The sequence below is a fragment of the Sinohyriopsis cumingii genome, chromosome 5, assembly GCF_028554795.1.
Source record: "Sinohyriopsis cumingii isolate HCF-2022 chromosome 5, ASM2855479v2, whole genome shotgun sequence".
In the NCBI taxonomy this organism is placed as follows: Eukaryota; Metazoa; Mollusca; class Bivalvia; order Unionida; family Unionidae; genus Sinohyriopsis; species Sinohyriopsis cumingii.
Genome location: NC_142965.1, coordinates 31,404,095 through 31,423,028, shown reverse-complemented (window position 1 = coordinate 31,423,028; position 18,934 = coordinate 31,404,095). Strand labels below are relative to the sequence as shown.

Here is an 18,934-nt window from a genome sequence, read left to right as displayed (position 1 = left end):
TGAATTTAACTATATCTAGCAAATACTAAATACTTTACCACCAAAGTTTAACATTGCTCATGGTGCCACTTTTGTTTCTATGTTTCACCATATTAATACAAGCCAGACAATAAATCTGGTAATTTAAATTTTCAGAACAAAATTATATCAATAGTACTGGGATATAATTCTTGAGAGCATTTTTCTTACAGTTCTACTTCTAATTTTGTTGATTTGACATGTTCAACATCCACTGCAGCCTCTTTAAATGAACACTTTTAAAGAACTCATTTACTTTATTTGACTGAAAGCATTTCAGATCCTTAATGGAAATAAGGTGCATTGTAACTGGCATTAATGTTGAAGTGTAGACAAAAAAATAGGTCAAAAATCTAGTAACGTTATTTTATTATGTTTTTTTCTTCTCTAATTCCTTTTTGTACTTTGTTGTAGATCTTTCATGTCTTATCAAGCAACAGGTTTCAGTATATTCAACTATTCTTTCTTGTTCTTTCCTTTCCCAGTACTTGATCTTGTGTTGTAAGTTTTAGTGGTTGTGGTGACAATGGTCTCCTTCTCCACATTAATGATGGAGTCATCCACCAAGAAGTTGGTTCTCATGGCAACCCAGGATTGCCACAACATGGCAATAGGAATGATGACCCACAGTGCATTGAAGAAAACAAGATAAACCCACAGATGAAGGAAGCTGCCTGTGTTGAGTGCCTTGCTGCCAGTCAACCACTCTGGACAAAATGTCATCCAACCTGAAACAAATTAACTCCTTGATTTATTTAATGAAAGGGTTCTACTTTACCAACCAATCAGACTGTTTAAAAACAATCAGGTCCCTCAATGTCATATGAGTCTTGCAATAATTACTTTCTAGCAGTGTCAACACTTGAGAGAAGCAGTTCTTAACCTTTCTGTGCAGCCATTAGGTTTATGGTATTAACTTCACCATTAATCGAATGCCAAAAAAACCACTTGAGCAGGAAATTTCAAATATTACAATTGATCTTGGCAACAAAACAGCATGGCAATCAAGTTTTGGGTTGCAACCCACAGGTTAAGAACCACTGCTCTAGACCAAAATTGACATATCCATATAACAGAACATATTTGTACATTTCATCAAAGACAGTATCATTCAGCTTCATCTATAAAACTGATTAAATATTACAAATGTATCAATTAATGAAATTTATAAATAATCTTAAAATTTACACCTCTTGCTAAATCTACACAATCAAAATATCACATGAAATTTGATAATGAATAGAAACAGGAATTTCATTGGTTAGAATTAAGTTCAAAGGGACATGATTGTGCATTTGCGATTCCTGTAAAATCAATTTTAAGAGAAACTTACACATTTGACCCAGATAGCACCAATTTTGCAGTTCTGGCAGGCAGTCAGCAACCTGAATCTACCCACAGACAGGAAATAATTTAAACTTCTTTGTGGACTTGGTAAATGATATTCTATTCTGAGGAAAATTCAAGATGACTCCAGAAACCTGGATGCAGTAATCATACATCTCCTCCTAAGTGTTGGCGTAGAGCCTGGCGCCAGGGGTTACTTCTGACAGTGGGAGAGATCACCATGTCTCACTGGACAGCTACCGCCCACCTCAAGCTGGGCAGCCCCAGTCAGTAAGGTGGTGCCTGCCATAGCCTGCCTGCTTCACTGAGTGTGTGGAGCTTAGACAAGTGGGCCACAAACTCTGCACCAGGAAAGACTCAAAAAGACATAAGAAGACTCCAGCTCTTTGTTTTGCAAGCTGGAATATCAGCACCATGTGTCCTGGATTGACCGCTGACCTATAGCAGATCAATGATGCACAGAAGACTGCTGAAATTGATAGAGAACTCTCCCAACTGAACAATGACATTGCCTGCCTCCAGTAGATCTGACTGGCTGACAGCGGCACCATCAGGGAAGCCATTTACAACTTCTTTTGGCAAGGGAAGCCTTCGGATGGACCTAGGAAGCATGGTGTAGGCTTTGCCATAAAGAACGCGCTAGTCGCCTTCATTGAACCTCCATCATCAGGTACTGAGATAATCCTTGCCCTCCGGCTGTCAACATCCCTCAGCCTGGTCAACATCTTAAGCGTGTATGCCCCAACCCTCTGCTAGTTCTATGAGGCTTTGGATCAGGCAATATCCAGTATCCCCAACACTGAAGGCCTCTACTTACTAGTAGACTTCATTGGTAGAGTGGAAGCTGACCATGAGGCCTGGTCCACCTGTCTCGGCTTTTACGGAAGGGGCAAGATCAACAAGAATGGTCAGCGACTGCTGGAGATGTGCTGCTCCCACAGCCTATGTGTGACCAACACTTTCTTCAATGCAAAGAGATCCATCCAGGTGTCATGGAGACACCCACGTTCACGCTAGTGGCACCAGCTAGACCTCATCATCACCAGGCCTGCAGACCGACCATCAGTTTAAGAAAATGAACGTCATGGCACAGGACACAGACTCCCCTCCCTCTGTCACAATCGATGGGTACAACTTGGAAGTTGCTGAGAACTTCATATACCTCAGGTCCACCATCTCCAGCTCAACAGCTTCCACCTGAGATGCCTGCATTCTGCACATCCAGTGGAGGACAAAGTACCCAACACAGAGATTCTGGAACGTGCCAACATGAACAGCATGTTCTCCATTCTCAGCGAGAGGCACCTTCGCTGGCTCGGCCATGTCAAGAGAATGGACCCAGGCCGCATTCCTAAGGTCCTGTTATATAGGGAGTTAGCAGAAGGTGCACGACCAACTGGACGACCACTCTGAGATACAAAGATATTTGCAAGAAGGACATGAAGACAGCCAACATCAATATCAATGACTGGGAGAGCTGTGCTAACGACTGTTCCACATGGTGCCTAGCTGTCAGACAGTGCGTTCAAAAAGCCAAGGAAGACAGAAACATAAAGCAAGCTGAAAAGAGAGCTAGAAAGAAGGAGAAACAAAAACTTACTCTGGAGCTACACCATCATTTCCCATAGACGGACGGATGCCAAGATCCTTAGTGTTGAGATCAACAATGATTGAGTCTACAACAAATATAATCCAGGCAACGCTCTATTAAGAAAAGCTTAACATGTTTGTGCTACCATATAGTATGAAATGTAACAAGTTACTGTGAAAAAGGACTGACTTGAGATGATGTGCATATTTTAATATTAAGGACAGTCATTCATTAGTTGTCAATTTTGTTCATGCTAAAAATTGGGTTGATGAAAATCTGCTTGATCTTAAGTCTAAACTCCTGACCAAATTTTGCAGATCTCCCGATCTGTCAGAAGCTGACCTCTCTGTTATATCACATCAATAGTATGGGCAGATGTGAGCTGATCAGGGCTTACCATCTTTCTGTTAGACACCCTCCATCACATCTATAACAGCCATATCATGGCTGAAGCAAACTGTCACTGTCTACTATCCATCTTCTTGCTTCCCTTCAACAATAGCCACCGTATGGGTTAATGCAAGCTGGTTACAGTTTACTACCTTTCTGCTAGACAACCCCCCCCCCCCCCGGTAACAGTTATAGCATGGGTTGATGCAAGCTAGTCACACCTTACTGTCTTTCTTTGTACAGCCCCTATTGCTCAGAGTGATCATAGATACCATGGCTTTATTTTCCTTCTCAACAGTTCATCACTAAACCAACATCACGGGTCTGACATATATGTCATCTTATTCAAAATCACAATGATGCTTGAATTTACCAGATCAAAGTCAAGCACTTCCATGAAAATTAGATTTAACACAAGAACAGAACATGTCATGCATACTTTATCTCTGTGGAAAAAAGCCATAACCCATAAAACTGATACTCTGTTCAATCAACTCTTCTGATTTGCATTTGAATACATTGGCATCATACTCAGGGTCAACGGCACACTTATGAAGAGCTGTTCAGAACAATGATTGCACTGAGCATAAAGTTTACATATACATCTGGATGTCATTTTCCTGTATCATCCTTCATGGACTGGTTCTTTGCACAGTCAGACTGGAATTTTACTTAATGATCTTTGAGTTCATTCTAGAAGTCAAAAGTTAGGAGAAAAAATTACCCGGGGCTGCATTAGAATGAAAGAGGGAGAATTTTCTAAATAATGGAGGGATTTAATGAAGATGTTGTTGAGCTTAAAATGTTACTGTTTTGTGTGTAGTGTATTCTGTTAATTACTTTTGGTGCAATTTTTCTTAGGAATTCTGCGATCATTCATCCTAGAATGGATCCTGGATTTTCTAGGTGCAAGCGAAATGAGAAACTTATCTTCTTTAAAATGTATTTATGTTTCCTGAATAGAATGGCATACAATATATTTACCACCATACAGCTCACTAACACTCAGTACAGCATCCAATTTACTTACCACCATACAGTTCACTAACAATCAGTACAGCATCCAATTTACTTAAAACCACACAGTTCACTAAAACTCAGTACAGCATACAATTTACTTACCACCATACAGTTCACCAAAATGGAGTACAGCATACAATTTACTTACCACTATACAGTTCACCAAAATAAAGTACAGCACCCAATTTACTAATTTACCACCATACAGTTCACTAAAACTCAGTACAGCATATACTTTACTTACCACCATACAGTTCACTAAAACTCAGTACAGAATAAAATTTACTACCACCATACAGTTCACTAAGTACAGCATACAATTTACTTACCACCATAAAGTTCACAAACACAGAGTACAATCTGCACAAAGTGCCTGTAGTACTTGTTCTTCAGTGTTGCATAGATCAGGAAAGCAGCCAGAGTGGTACAAAATCCAACTGTCAAAATCTCCAGGGATACAATCGTGGCATCAAAGGTGGCCCAGCGTGCATCTGCTTTACCATACTCCTTCCCTATGTAATTAATGAACAAAGAAAGAAAGTAAAAAGTGAATGTACATGTTTAAATGACTGAACAATGGACCACTTTTATCTTGAACCTACCCCTTATTTTGGCTAAGTAAAAACCTTCAACATTAACATTCAGGTGTGGACGTGTGTATGGATGTATGGACTTGTACACAGATGCAAAAGTGATTTGAAGGTATGAATATGTACACAGATACCAAAGTAATTTGGAGGTATGGACATGTACATGGATGCCAAAGTGATTTGGAGGTATGGACATGTACACAGATGCTCAAGTAATTTGGAGGTATGGACATGTACATGGATGCCAAAGTGATTTGGAGGTATGGATATGTACACAGATGCCAAAGTGATTTGGAGGCATGGACATGTACACAGATACCAAAGTGATTTGGAGGTATGGACATGTACACAGATGCCAAAGTGATTTGGAGGTATGGGCATATACATGGATGCCAAAGTGATTGCTATGTGAAGCTTCTGCCATGGTGGCCTCTACAAAAAATCTTTCGATGAATAAATTAGTAATGAATATCCTAGCTATCAATTCAGGACAGAAGAATAAACTGTATTAAAATTTTATTTCATACAGTTTGTAAATGAAGGCTGTACAATTTATAAGTGCTCCTGACTGCCACTGTTGGTCATTTTACGTGGAAATAAGTATTTATTTTGTGGGCCACAAATGCCTGAACACAATGGTGAATTTTTGATGGCACTGTACTCACATGACCAAGAAACATCTCTACAATGACTTAACAAATCCATCTGCCCGACACCTTAGGCTTGTTCAAATTCATCTGAGACAGGCTCAAGTTTATAAGATGGTTACCCATGGGCAAATCCACAAAGATAAGAGAAAAAGGTAATTTTAGCTCAAAATGCTTTATGTTTTGGAAGTTTCACACTCTTCTAACTCATCAAATAAGTACCTTTATTTAGGGGGGCCCCGAGTGGCCGAGTGGTCTAAAGCGCTCTCCGTTATGGATCACTGCCATCTCACCTCTGTCTGCGTGGGTTCGAGTCTCGGATTCGGCCAATGTGGGTATGTGAGAAAGCTTGCCAGTAGCTTCTCGTGGGTTGGTGGTTCTTTCCGGGTTTTCCCTGGTTCTTCCAACACCATTAATACTGGCCACCATGTATAGCCTATCGTGTGCTGAAAAATGGCGTTAAACCCTACAACAACAACCTTTATTTAGTATTTACTGTACTGGATGCTGCTATCAAGTGGTCTGAATTTCATTCATCGATCAATCCTTCATGTAATAAATATACAAAGACACTTACTGTGAGTGAGTAAGCTTATCCCTCACCATTATATTAGCCAACTAAGCAGCATAGACAACTTTCTGGTCGAAATAAATAATCTGAGTTTGCCTACTCTCAAATGATCTGCTTGTCAAAGATTGTTTTGATACATGTCTCTGATTTCAAGATGAGCAGGTGATCATTGTTAATGGCAAAACGTGCAAAATTTCTGATACATGTCTGTTTGGAAATAGAAGACTCTTGTCTCTAATGATTAGCCACATGCATTTCTCTAAAGATGTAATAATAAAAAAGACATCCACCAACAACGATATTAATCATTTGGTGAAATTATGAGACATTAAGTTTTTTAATCACTGGCTTCATAAATAAGACTTATCAGCAACAAACATTTTCTGTGAAGAATAATATTCAGTGAAAAGAAACCATCTGATATAATTTCTTCTCCCTGAATTTCTTTAGTCATGCACATCCTTCTGGATTTTCTTTCTCTAACGTGTATGTTAGTCTCTTATAATGTGGAACCTTCCTATGTTATCGCTGAATGTAAACATACATGGTTGTGAATTTCATGTTTCCCTTCCAACACAGAAAGTTTCAGTCTAAAACACTAAAATCTGTATCATTGGCCTTTGCAAAACACTCTACCTGATGTATACATGTGTGTGTGTATACACATGATACATAATGTTAACACATTAACACCTGGTGACGAGTTAACATGGCAAGAGGTAGTAGCAATGTTTCTAACACAACTAGACATTAGGTTATTGGAAAATCACCTGGAAGTTGATGTCTTAGGATGTATTCAGAAATAGCTTTCAAAATTTGTTTCCTACTCGAAAACGACAAAAACCTCCAGGGGTTAATGTGTTAAAGTATCTCAAAAACGTATACAAAACAAAGATAAAGGAACAAGTAATTAGGCCAATTAAGGCTTTAGTTTCATTATGCAATTAAGATTAGTTGGTCACTTGTCCATAATGACAGCAATCTGGCTCATACACCCCAATAAAAGGCACTTATTTTGGACATTACTGACTGCTGATAAATTGACTGTAAATCTCTTTGCACTGACTCGTGTGTAATTAATGTTATATTAACTGAATACTTTACTTTTAATTTGATTTTTTTTTGTTGATTCAAGAACATATATATGAAGCTTTAATGTTGCCACATAAAAATTTACCATTCAGAATAAATGCCACATAAGTGACCAATTGCTACCAGTGATCTGGTGAGTGCAAGTGTGAACTTAACAGTGACAGGACTGGAGACAATAGGTGTTAATTGTGTCTGATGAGTGCAAGTATGAACTTAACTGTGTGTGTGTGTTTTGGATTTTTAATGTGGCTTTAACAATTTTTAAGTCATATCCCTATGTTTGCAGTGTGACAGTTTATAGTGATGTCTAGCATTGGGGTATCATGCGGCAGACAATTAGTATGATGTCCCACACAGTCACATTATCCTGACACCAGGCCGACCAGTCCTTACACTAACCTTTTAATGCTGAGTACCAAGTGAGGCCGCTGCAAGCACTATTTTTATAAGTCTTTGGTATGACTCAGCCAGGGTTTGAACCCATGACCTCCCACATCCAAGGAGGACACTCTAACCACTAGACCACCAGAGCAGTAGAACTTAACAGTGATAGGAATGTGGACAACAGTCATGAATTGTGACTGGTGAGAACAAGTGTGAACTTAACAGCAACAGGACTGGGGACAACAGTCATGAATTGTGACTGGTGAGAGCGGTAGAACTTAACAGTGGCAGGACTGTGGACAACAGTCATGAATTGTGACTGGTGAGAACAAGTGTGAACTTAGCAGTGACAGGACTGGGGACAACAGTCATGAATTGTGACTGGTGAGAACAAGTGTGAACTTAACAGCAACAGGACTGGGGACAACAGTCATGAATTGTGACTGGTGAGAGCAAGTGTGAACTTAACAGTGACATGACGGGAAAACAATTTCAGAGAATAAGTTTAACTTTCTTACAAAGCAACCAAAATGACCCAAAGTTATTATAATTGGGCAATATTCTTATTTCACTGGTGCCTGATAGGAAATGTCTTACTATACTTACAAACAAGTGCTGTGAAATGGTCTGATTTTTCTGGTGTCACTGTCAATGCAAGGAGCACAAATGAACCTTCCTGTAAGAGAGGGGGACAAAAATCATATATTACTAAAGAAAAAGTTTCAATGATAAGACTACTAATGAAAAGATTAAATGATACTTGCAAGAAATTTTAGTCACTTCAAAGGTAAGTTAAGATAGTAATTAAAATATCTGAAGATGACACACAAGGATATATCAGTCTCTCAACTAGAATTCTGTGTTTGGAAAATATGTATCAACACACTTCCAAGATCTGACCTCCACCCTAAAGTTTGGGCCAACTGAATGAGATATTAAGATGAGGAACTGCCCAAAGGTCAGTTGGGTATGTTCATTTGTCTAGAATTGCACTCATCAATCACCAATTAACTCAGATATAATTACACTCACAAATCACCAATTAACTCCAGCTTCATAGCTAGAATAACATTCACAAATCACCAATCAAATCCAGCTTCATAGCTAGAATTACACTCACAAATCAACAAATAACACCAGCTTCATAGCTAGAATTACACTAACAAATCAACAATTAACACCAGCTTCATAGCTAGAATTACACTCACAAATCACCAATTAAATCCAGCTTCATAGCTAGAATTACACTCATAAATCACTAGAGCCAAAGCCATTAATGAGCTTGCCCTGTTTAATTCCTCAAGATAGTAATTTTAATGTTACCACACACTTCCTCATCAATATCTCATGCCAATGAATGAGTATGACTCCAAGTTGTTTTACTGGAATAAGCATAGAAGGTATATGTGAGTGAACACTACACTTGGATATAAAAAATTTACCTGAAGCAAAGAGAAAAGACAAAAGTATGTAAAGTATGTATTAGAACTTGCAAGTTATTTTCAACTATTATCGATGTAAATTTGAACAATAATCCAAAGATTATCCAAAGACAAAAACCAAGGAGTTGTCTGTGGTGTATAATTTTAACAAGACATTAGGCTGACTTACTTCCTGACATTGATGTGATGTCAGAACATTTCATATATTGAAGACAATTAATCTGTTAATTAGTTGGTGTCAATTAGATCATGTTATAAGTGGCATTAAAATGAAGGCTTATGGCATGTTTGTAACTACAGACTTTCTTCTGTTCATGAGATACACAAATTCCAACAACATAGTTTAATAACATCTTTTGGTTCTTTTACCCTTTGACCTCTGCATTAGCAAATGGGACCAGTGAGAGGATTAACATCCATCTTTAAATACTCTCTAAGTCCTTTGATTTAACACCCGTCTTGGCCATGTCCTATCTTTTAACCCCCACTGACCATCTACCTCCACCCCAGATACCCTGCGGCCACCCATGAACAAAATGCAACAAACAATATGCATGACATATGCTGAATAATTTAAGGACTTTAATTTTTTCTTTAAAAAAAACAAAAAATGGCATGAAAGAAAGAGTATTTTATAATACCTCTTTGATTTTGATCACTGCAAAAGGAGTCCCTGGGGTCAGAGAGAAATTCCAAATACTTATTTCATATTTCCACTTGACAGAAGTCACCTGCCAAGTTCAACCTTTGTGTAATGAATGATAAAACAATCATTGTTTACAAGAAATATGATCAACAGATATATGGATAGATGCTGAAAAACCAGGTATAATACTATGTATGTATCTATCTACATCTTTACAACCCAAGTAGGGCCCTGGTTGGAGGCCGAGTGGTCTAAAGCACTTGCTTTTACTGATTACTGCCATCTCACCTCTGTCCGCATGTGTTTGAGTCTTGGTTTCAACCAAAAAGCTTGCCAGTAGCTTCCCATGGGATGGTGGTTCTTACCACAGATTTTTCCCTGGTTCTTCCTCAGCCAGTTATAAAGACCACAATTTATAGCCTATCTTGTGCTCAAAAATGGTGTTAAACCCACAACACAACTGTATAACATAACCCAAGCTGAATGTTCTTACCAGAGTGAAATGGATGAGAACATCAAAGACCAGCCACACTATAATCAGCCGATCCACCAGTGACAGTCTGCGTCGAAAACACCACGCAAATAGGACACCAGCTCCAGCATACACCACAGTCACCAAGAGTGACACCACTGTTACCATAGAAATCAACTGATCTGCCATTCTTTAGCTGTAGTCTTTCCTCAATCTCCTATAAAACAGAAAGACAAAGTTCCGTTAAAACACAATAAAAAAAATATTAAGCAATTATAAACCATTCTATTCCCTTGTGGCCTCAACAGTGTAGAACAGGCCTGATAGGCCATATTACATGCAAAGGTTGTTGACCTTGTATTTTAAGGACTCAATCAATTAACTTCCATGCTTGACTGGCCTTGTTCAAATATCCATCCATCTCCAAGATTTTGCAAATAAAACTCGAAGCATAGGATTGGGCAGCAAATTTGCATGCTTAGATTTTGAAAATCATGACTGCAATTTTTTAACTGCTTCACACACTTGGGAACATTCTGGTCTGAAACTTTCTTGACAGATATTTCTTAGCATGATTAAGCAGCATCCACTTGAAATTTGATGGGCATAGTTTTTGCATGTAGAGGACTTAAGAGGCAAGTTCAAATACTGTTAAGACCAGCCCTGGCTGGCTGCCATGTGGTTTCTATGGCAGGGCAATTTACTCCAATGTCTCTGAAATAAAGACTTTCCTGCAGTAATGTGCCATTAAACACCAACCAAGCAGACAGCATCCTGCTTGTAAAGACACCCTTTATGTAAAAAGACAGTTGTCACACAAGCATATTTTAAACTGATTCAATACTCTAGGAAAGTGACATCTTCATCTTAATCCCAAGGGCAAACATGTGATATATCCATAATCAAGGAGAACTTCATCTTTAATCCCAGGGCACACAAGTGATATATCCATAATTTGGGAGAATTTCATCTTAATCCCATGGCATAAAAGTGACATATCCATTATTAAGGTGAACTCCATCTTAATCCCAAGGCATGCGAGTAATATATCCACAACCAAAGAGAATTCCATATTAATCCCTGGCAATATAAAAATGATATGGGGGCGTTCACCAGTTATCATATACTTTTGAGAGAGTGACATATGTAAGGTGAAGTTGTTTGCATTTAAAACATGCACAATGGAGAGAATGTTGGCATACCTCTATGTTACATTAATGTAATGTGGATGATATTTCTTTGGATATTGTACTTTTGGAAACTGTACATGATCTAAGCACACTGCTAACTAAAATGACTGCTCCCTTGTGCTAAAAATTCAGTCTGAATTAGTCTAAAGTACACTATCCATAGCAGCTATTAAAATAGGGAATATGAATTTCACCAGAATAGACAATACCAGCTTTTGAAAGTGCAATGAATGAATTACCAAATAATATAAAATGTAAAAAAAGTTATCAGCTCTTTTTTATACAATTTACCTCTGAAGTTCTGGAAGTGAAATTGACCAAGTGGAGCTAGCACTTTTTTGAAAGGTGCACATCTGGAGTAAGGCCAAGCTGTATACTCTGTAACCCATATTACACACATCAATCATACACCAAAATAAAAGGAATTAAAGGTTCTTTGAATTATACCTAAGTTATACTGGGTATTTTTTAAATAGCCAGTATAACCAGTGAGGAAAGCCAGGGAAATTCTTTTTCTTTAAAATTCTAACCCTATGTAAAAATCAAGGTGAACTCCATCTTAATACCAAGGCAATATACTAGTGATATATCCATAATCAAGGAGAACTCCATGTTAATCCCAAAACATGTAAGTAATATATCCACAACTAAAAAGAATGCTATCATAAACCCAGGGTATAAAAGTGATATATCCATAATCAAGGAGAATGTCATTGTACTCCCAAGGCATACAAATAATATATCCACAGTCAACCAAAGAGAATTTCATCTTAATATCTGGGCAGACATATCCCTACTCAAACAGACTCTCCAATCATGATTCTAAAATTTGGGCCAAACAGAAGAAGAAAAAAACAATTATATATTTCCTTATGTTACTGACAAAAAATTCATTATTTGTATCTGGGTCACCTAGTTTCAACGGCAAATCTCATCTTCCCTGCCAAATTTCCTGTATAAAGGTGATGTATTTAACAGACACTTGCTTTCCTGGTCAACAGCCAAGTTTTTAACCAAAAAACGATTTCTACTGCTTTAAATGGTCACTTGAGGATGCTGATGGTGAATAGCATATTCAACTACAATAAGACTGCTCTGGTGGCCGAGTGGCTTGAGAGTCTGCCTTGGATGAGGGAGGTCACAGGTTCAAACTCCAGCAGAGTAGTACTAAAGACATAAAAATGGTACTAGCAGCTGCGGGGGCCCCGAGTGGCCAAGTGGTCTAAAGCACTCTTCGTTATAGATCACTGCCATCTCACCTCTGTCTGTGTAGGTTTGAGTCTCGGATTCAGCCAATGTGGGTATGTGAGAAAGCTTGCCAGTAGCTTCTTGAGGGTCAGTGGTTCTTTCCGGGGATTTCCCGGTTTCTTCCTCCACCATTAATACTGGCCGCCATGTATAGCCTATCATGTGCTGAAAAATGGCATTAAACCCTACAACAACAACTAGCAGCTGCCTTGCTTGGCATTCAGCATTAAAAGGTTAGTGTTAGTGGTCAACCTTGTGTCAAGATAATGTAACTGGGTGGGACATGATGCTACATGTCTGCAGCATGATGCCCCAGTGCTATGACATCACTATAAACTGCCACACAGCAGACATTATAGCGATATGATTGAAATTTTTTTAAAGCTTTGTTAAAAATCCCAAATACACACACACACACACACACACACAACTACAATAATCACTTAGATAAATCTTTTTTGGGTACGACAGTGAATTGCCTTTTCATGTAGCACCCCACCACACACTTCCTATTTTACATGTGTATAAATGATCAAGTTATATCCAATTATCAGAAAAGGTTAATTGAGAACTAATTTAACATTCAATTTTTTTTTAGTTTTATGATAAACATTTGACCTATTCAGCAGTTTTATCTGTGTATATCTATTATTAATTGTTTTGGCAATGCAGACTGTAGTTAAGTTTTTCTACACTATTGTTTATTATTTCAAAAAAAAGATTCAGTTTTTAATGACACCTAATTTTTGTATATAAAGAAACTGCAAAAAACAGTTTAAATTTTGCAATAGTATGGAACGTTTGCATAAATCAACAGATATAAATACACTGTGAGAAGAGGTTATGATAAAATGAATAGTTAAACAGTAATGGTACAAGCTACAGATGGATAAGAAGCAACTTTGCGAGTGAGATTAATTAAAGCAAGAGCAATAAGAGGAAGCTCAAGTGGGCCTAAAACCACTCACCTTGCTGACATGTATCTAATAGATAATAGCCAAACGCAAGAATAGGTATGGGTCTGTATGATGCTTGTGGCTGAAATTTCTTTCAGTGCTGCTGGTTGCATATGTTACAAAAACAATTGTTTCTTTCACCTCAGATGCAGGATGTCGCAGGTTCAAACCCCGGCTGAGTCATACCAAAGACTTATAAAAATGGTTTTAGCAGCTCCCTTGCTAGGTGTTCAGCATTACGAGGTTAGTGTTAGGAGTGGTCGGCCTAGTGTCAGGATAATGTGTCTAGGTGGGACATCATGCTACATGTCTGCAGCATGATGCCCCAGTGCTAGACATCACTATAAACTGCCACATTGCAGACTTTGTAGCCATATGACTGAAATTTTTTTAAAGCTACGTTAAATATTCAAATCACATACACACACGTGGTTTCTTTCATGGTTTCTCTGGTTTCTAAATCATCCTCCATATTTGATGACACATCATCAACTATCCAGTACCGTAAGGCCTACCTACCAGGATGTTTTGTGTCAAGGTTGATCAAATTCTCTTTGGTATATATATGAGATAAAATTGTGTAAATGTACCTCTCTTGCTAGTAAAGGCAGCTATATCTAATGGCAGATTGGTATCATCTGTAAGGCTCTCAAAAACTATGCCATGTCCTATAAAGTTGGTCTGTTTTTAGAAACAACAGCTATTTTATAAGGCAAAATGGCATCATTTGTGCAGATTCAAACCCTCTAATGCCTGACTACTTTCTGTCATTATCAGTCAAATTTGTTCAATGGTTTCTGACAAGACATTTTAATAATTTTGTCTTTTTTTCTTCTTCTAACAATGGCCATACTTGATGGTGAATTTGTATCATTTATATAAATCTGAAAGCCCTTAATACCAGAATGCTGCCATATTTTGTCAAAAGTTCTGAAGAGCAACTATTATGAAGAAGTTGTTGAAAGGTTTTCATAGTTTGAGTAAAATAGGCCTTATCTGATTCCAGAAAAGCATCCATTTGTCAAATTCTGATGAGCAGGTTTCCTTTAGAAGCTGTTCAAAGATTTTCTTCTTTTAGTAATGGCAGACATATCTCCGGGTGGTCTAATTCATTTGTGCAAAATTGAAAGCCCTCTATGTCAGAATAGTTTCTGTCAAATTTGGTCAAATTCTAAAGAACAGTTTGTGAGTAGAAGTAATTACAAGGTTTTCTATTTTTAGTAATGGTGGCCATACTGGATGACATATCAGTATCCAGTGAACAAATCTGAATGGCTTTGATGCTCTCTATAACAAAATGTGCAAACTGGTCAAGAGATTTCTGAGAAAAAGTTTTAAATAGCAACTGTGAATGGACAACACACAGTGAACAAAAGGTCATTCCATAAGCTATCTTGGCTTTCCCACCATGTGAGATAATATTAATAATAATAATAATAATAATAACAATAAAAATAATAATAATAATAATAATAATAATAATAATATCTGATGCATGATACTTGTTCAACAAAAAAATCTGAAAGGTGAACCTCCATTCAGAAGCCACCTGTGTTAAGAAGCTAGTCTGACTTTTTCCAATGGGTCTCTACTTTAGATGGGTCGAAGTAATTTGCAGGGTATGACAAATGTACAAACTACATGTCAGCCCAGAGGGATACAAGGAAACAACACTAGCCCATTTTTAAAAATGGTGACCCAATGAAAGTATTTTAATACATATATGAAGCTATCAGATTACAAATATTTCAAGTTTGATCACAACACAGCCCCGAGAGTGGTAACACTGCTTGCCAATCGGATGCAAGATTACCTCAATAACACTGAACCCATCCAAGATCTTGGTGATATAAGCTCATATTACAATTTAATATAATTCATGCTCGTCCCTGATCCTAATGAAATTCCAAGTTTCATTATAATCACATCAGAAATATATCCTCAAAAGTGGGAACATGGTCAGCCAAAGAGATGCAAGATCGCCTTATTAATATGTACGGATCATACTTGTTTTCAAACTCGTCCCAGATTTTGATGATATAAAGCCATATAATATAAAGCCATATTCCAAGTTTTAGCAAAATCCGATCATATATATTTCACTCCAGAGTGTTAAACAACAATGCATAACAGACAGCAGAAGATGCAGGACTTGTACAGGTCCATACATAAGCTTACATGGCCTTACAACAGGGGAGAGCAAAATATGGCCTCCAGGCCAAATCCAGCCCATGACTGGGATTTATAAAATAATTTGCATTATAGTGTGTGGCTTTAAAAATTACTTATCTGGCCCATGCCATGTAGGAAGTTGCCCATGCATGCCTTACAATCAGGCCAGATAAACCAGAAAATAAAAGTCAAGAAATCTTAACAGTCACTGTAACAGTTAAAAGATGCATTAATTAAAGAACATAATAAAAAATAAATAAGACTTTAAATTTCCCTATCAGATCAAGATCTAAAATGGCTGTCATAAAATCCTGGTTGATAAACACAGAACAATTAAAAGAAAAAAATGGTGAGTGTGACTACCAGTTATGTAAACTTCTATTAAGAAGTGAACAAGTTTTCCTGTTTGTTTTCTTTTATGATCAAATTATAAGATAAAGGTTTCATGCAGGGCACATTATACACCGGCTTCATGCTTAATACTCCTCTTTGTAATAACTGACATTTTTGTACCAAAATGATTTTAAGTGAACTTGATCTCTGACCTTATGACCTCAATATTGATATGCTTCCTTCTTACCCTAAGTGCAAATGGAAGCCATCCACAATGTTTGGTCCAGGCCTCTGCTGCATGACTTATATCATTTTGCAAAAACCATTTTTATTCTTTCAGTCACTGCGACCTTTGTCCTTGACCTCAAAATTTTTCAACTTCTTCCATACCCCAAATGCTGGCCATCCCCAATGTTTGTTTACATAAGTGATGCAGAAATGATGTTAATGTGCTGAAACAATTTTTCTTTCTTCAGTTACTGTGACCTGGACTTATGAACACAAAACCAATAGGGTTCTTCCTTGCATCCCGGTGTTAATGGTGAACTCAAATTATTATGCAATTAAACAAAAATAATGTGAAAAATCTAAGAAGCTCTAAGTACTTTACAGCATTAGACAACACCTAATGATATGATTACAAAAAACAAACACCATGAAATTAGAAAACATAAAAACATACTGAAAATATTTAAGGTATGAAACAATATTAGGACTTTAGTTGTTCTTGCAGTCGAAGTAGGTCAGTTTTAAGAGCACTCTTGAATGAGATGACTGTGTTTGTGTCTAAGTTCAGTGGGAGATTTGTTCCATGTTACTGGGCCCTGGTTTGCAAAAGAACATTGTCCATATGATTTTGTTTTCATAGTGGGAATAATGAGTATACGATTGTCAGAAGAGGAGCGTAAGTAACTTGCTGGTGTGTACACATGTGTGAGGTTGGATAGGAATGTTGGACTGGAGTACGTCAGTGAAACAGAGCACAGAGAATAAATTCTGTGTTTGATTCTGGATCAAATGGATTGCCAGTGTAGGGTACAGATCAGAGGGAGGTGTGCTCTGATCATGGTACTAAAGGAGTAAAAGACATTATATACTGCATTGTGCAACTTAATGAGGCCTACAAAAATGAATTCATAGTTTCAAATTACTACCAATTTGAGTTCATAAAAATAGTCCATTGTCTGCTTGATCCTTATTAAAGCAATACATATTTGAAAGAGTATAAACTATAGTGTATATATTTATAAAATTCTAAAATTATTCAGTTGCTGTAATTTTTTAATGCATAATAAATACAGACACAATGGAATAAGTGATTCTCAGAAACACATTATATGACAATCACTTCCAGCTGCCTCATACACGCTATGGATGTCTGCACCTGGGAGTACGTGCATACTAGCCCATAATAATTTATATCTAATGGTGTGTCAGTAATTGGTTTAAAAGACTGCCACCACCATACACGAGGTAGGAGTTGGAGTACTTAATATTAGTACTATCCATCCGTCTGTCCAAGTATCTGCACAAACAATTCAAAGCAGACAAGTGAAATCTGGCTGGCATGTCTGCATGCATGAGCACATAACACTTGTACATACAGGTAGACTTTGTCCAAAAAGTTCCTTGAAGTTCACAACACAATTTTAGTTAAGCGCATATCGCTACACATATGGTTAAGAAATATCTTTTATAAAATCAAGAAATTTACAGCTGACTAAACTGTCAAACGAGTCGTCAATCAAGTTCCAGCTGAATTATTATCAGTCTCGAACGGTCTTTTAAAAAATATAAAAGTTTACCGCCTACAGAGACGCCATGGACGTGCTCAATTCCTTGATTCAATTGACACCATGCTTATCCGAGAAACGTTCAGACCGATTAGCGGCTTTGGGTAACAAGGATACGGGACAATTTATTATTGTCGATCTCGCTTTGATAAAAGCTCCACATAGAAATGTTATCGTAACTGGTCGTTTCATCCCATAGACAATTGATCCCATGGTCGTCCCTTAAATCCTGTCAATTATTTTACCTGGATATATGTGGTTTCGTTCGTTTCCGAATAATATTATTTCCTTTATCGAGGCGATGATTCAGTTAAACGGTAAATTAAAAACCACCACCGTGAGAACATTGTACTGGATCAAGTGTGCAATTAGCTGTTTCTACATTAGTAAATCGCGTCCTCTCATGATGAGACTTAGTAGGTCGGTAGATTGACGAAAACAGAATTAAAAATATTTTAAAGAAGAGTTTTAAAAATGTCGTTAATTTAGTCTGAAAGGAGGCATATTAGATTCGCACTAACTATATTGAGTATGCTAATAAGCGGACTTATGTTAGTCATTTCTATTGTCTATTTATTAATATGCTTGTATTTTTAGTTTAGTTTTTAAATTTATTGTAAGTTCATACGATGGTGATCTTATTTTAAAATAGATATAACATGTATAAATTTGAATATTTTTCTATTTACAGAGTTAATATAACTGATTCTCCTTCTTTAATATATAATTATTGTATTTTATTTCATGTCACAAAAACACAAATTGAGGAAAACGTCATGATTCATGTTTTCAGTAACTTTACTTACCTATATCAGACATTTGCTTTAATTAGTCATAGATATGTATTTTCTGTATTAATGTCGATTACTATAAAATGAAGAAGGTCCATACCTGTATAAACAATTTTAAAATATTTCCACTGTCAATGACCGCAACTACTCTTTATATTCAATACACTCAGAGTTACTCCATTTCACTGTCATCGTTTTTTAAAAGTAAACTGAATGCATTTATACGACGTATATAGTTTTT

General features: G+C 37.1%; 1 protein-coding gene across 4 annotated transcripts; it reads right to left on the bottom strand.

Annotated features, from left to right (window-relative positions):
* Positions 1 to 370: 370 nt before the first annotated feature.
* On the bottom strand, positions 371 to 17,990 carry LOC149798882 (emopamil-binding protein-like). Of its 4 annotated transcripts, none has more exons than XM_089957803.1 (5): positions 17,915 to 17,990; positions 10,232 to 10,427; positions 8,257 to 8,326; positions 4,696 to 4,878; positions 371 to 746 (listed from the first exon to the last, which is right to left on the bottom strand). In XM_089957803.1, exons 2-5 carry the CDS (start codon positions 10,397 to 10,399, stop codon positions 475 to 477), a joined length of 693 nt encoding a protein of 230 aa, XP_089813929.1. In that variant the 5' UTR covers positions 10,400 to 10,427; positions 17,915 to 17,990; the 3' UTR covers positions 371 to 474. The 4 variants fall into 4 exon arrangements, with proteins under 4 accessions (XP_089813929.1, XP_089813930.1, XP_089813926.1 ...); XM_089957804.1 differs by having other exon boundaries at positions 17,922 to 17,960; XM_089957800.1 differs by having other exon boundaries at positions 17,824 to 17,943.
* Positions 17,991 to 18,934: the final 944 nt, after the last annotated feature.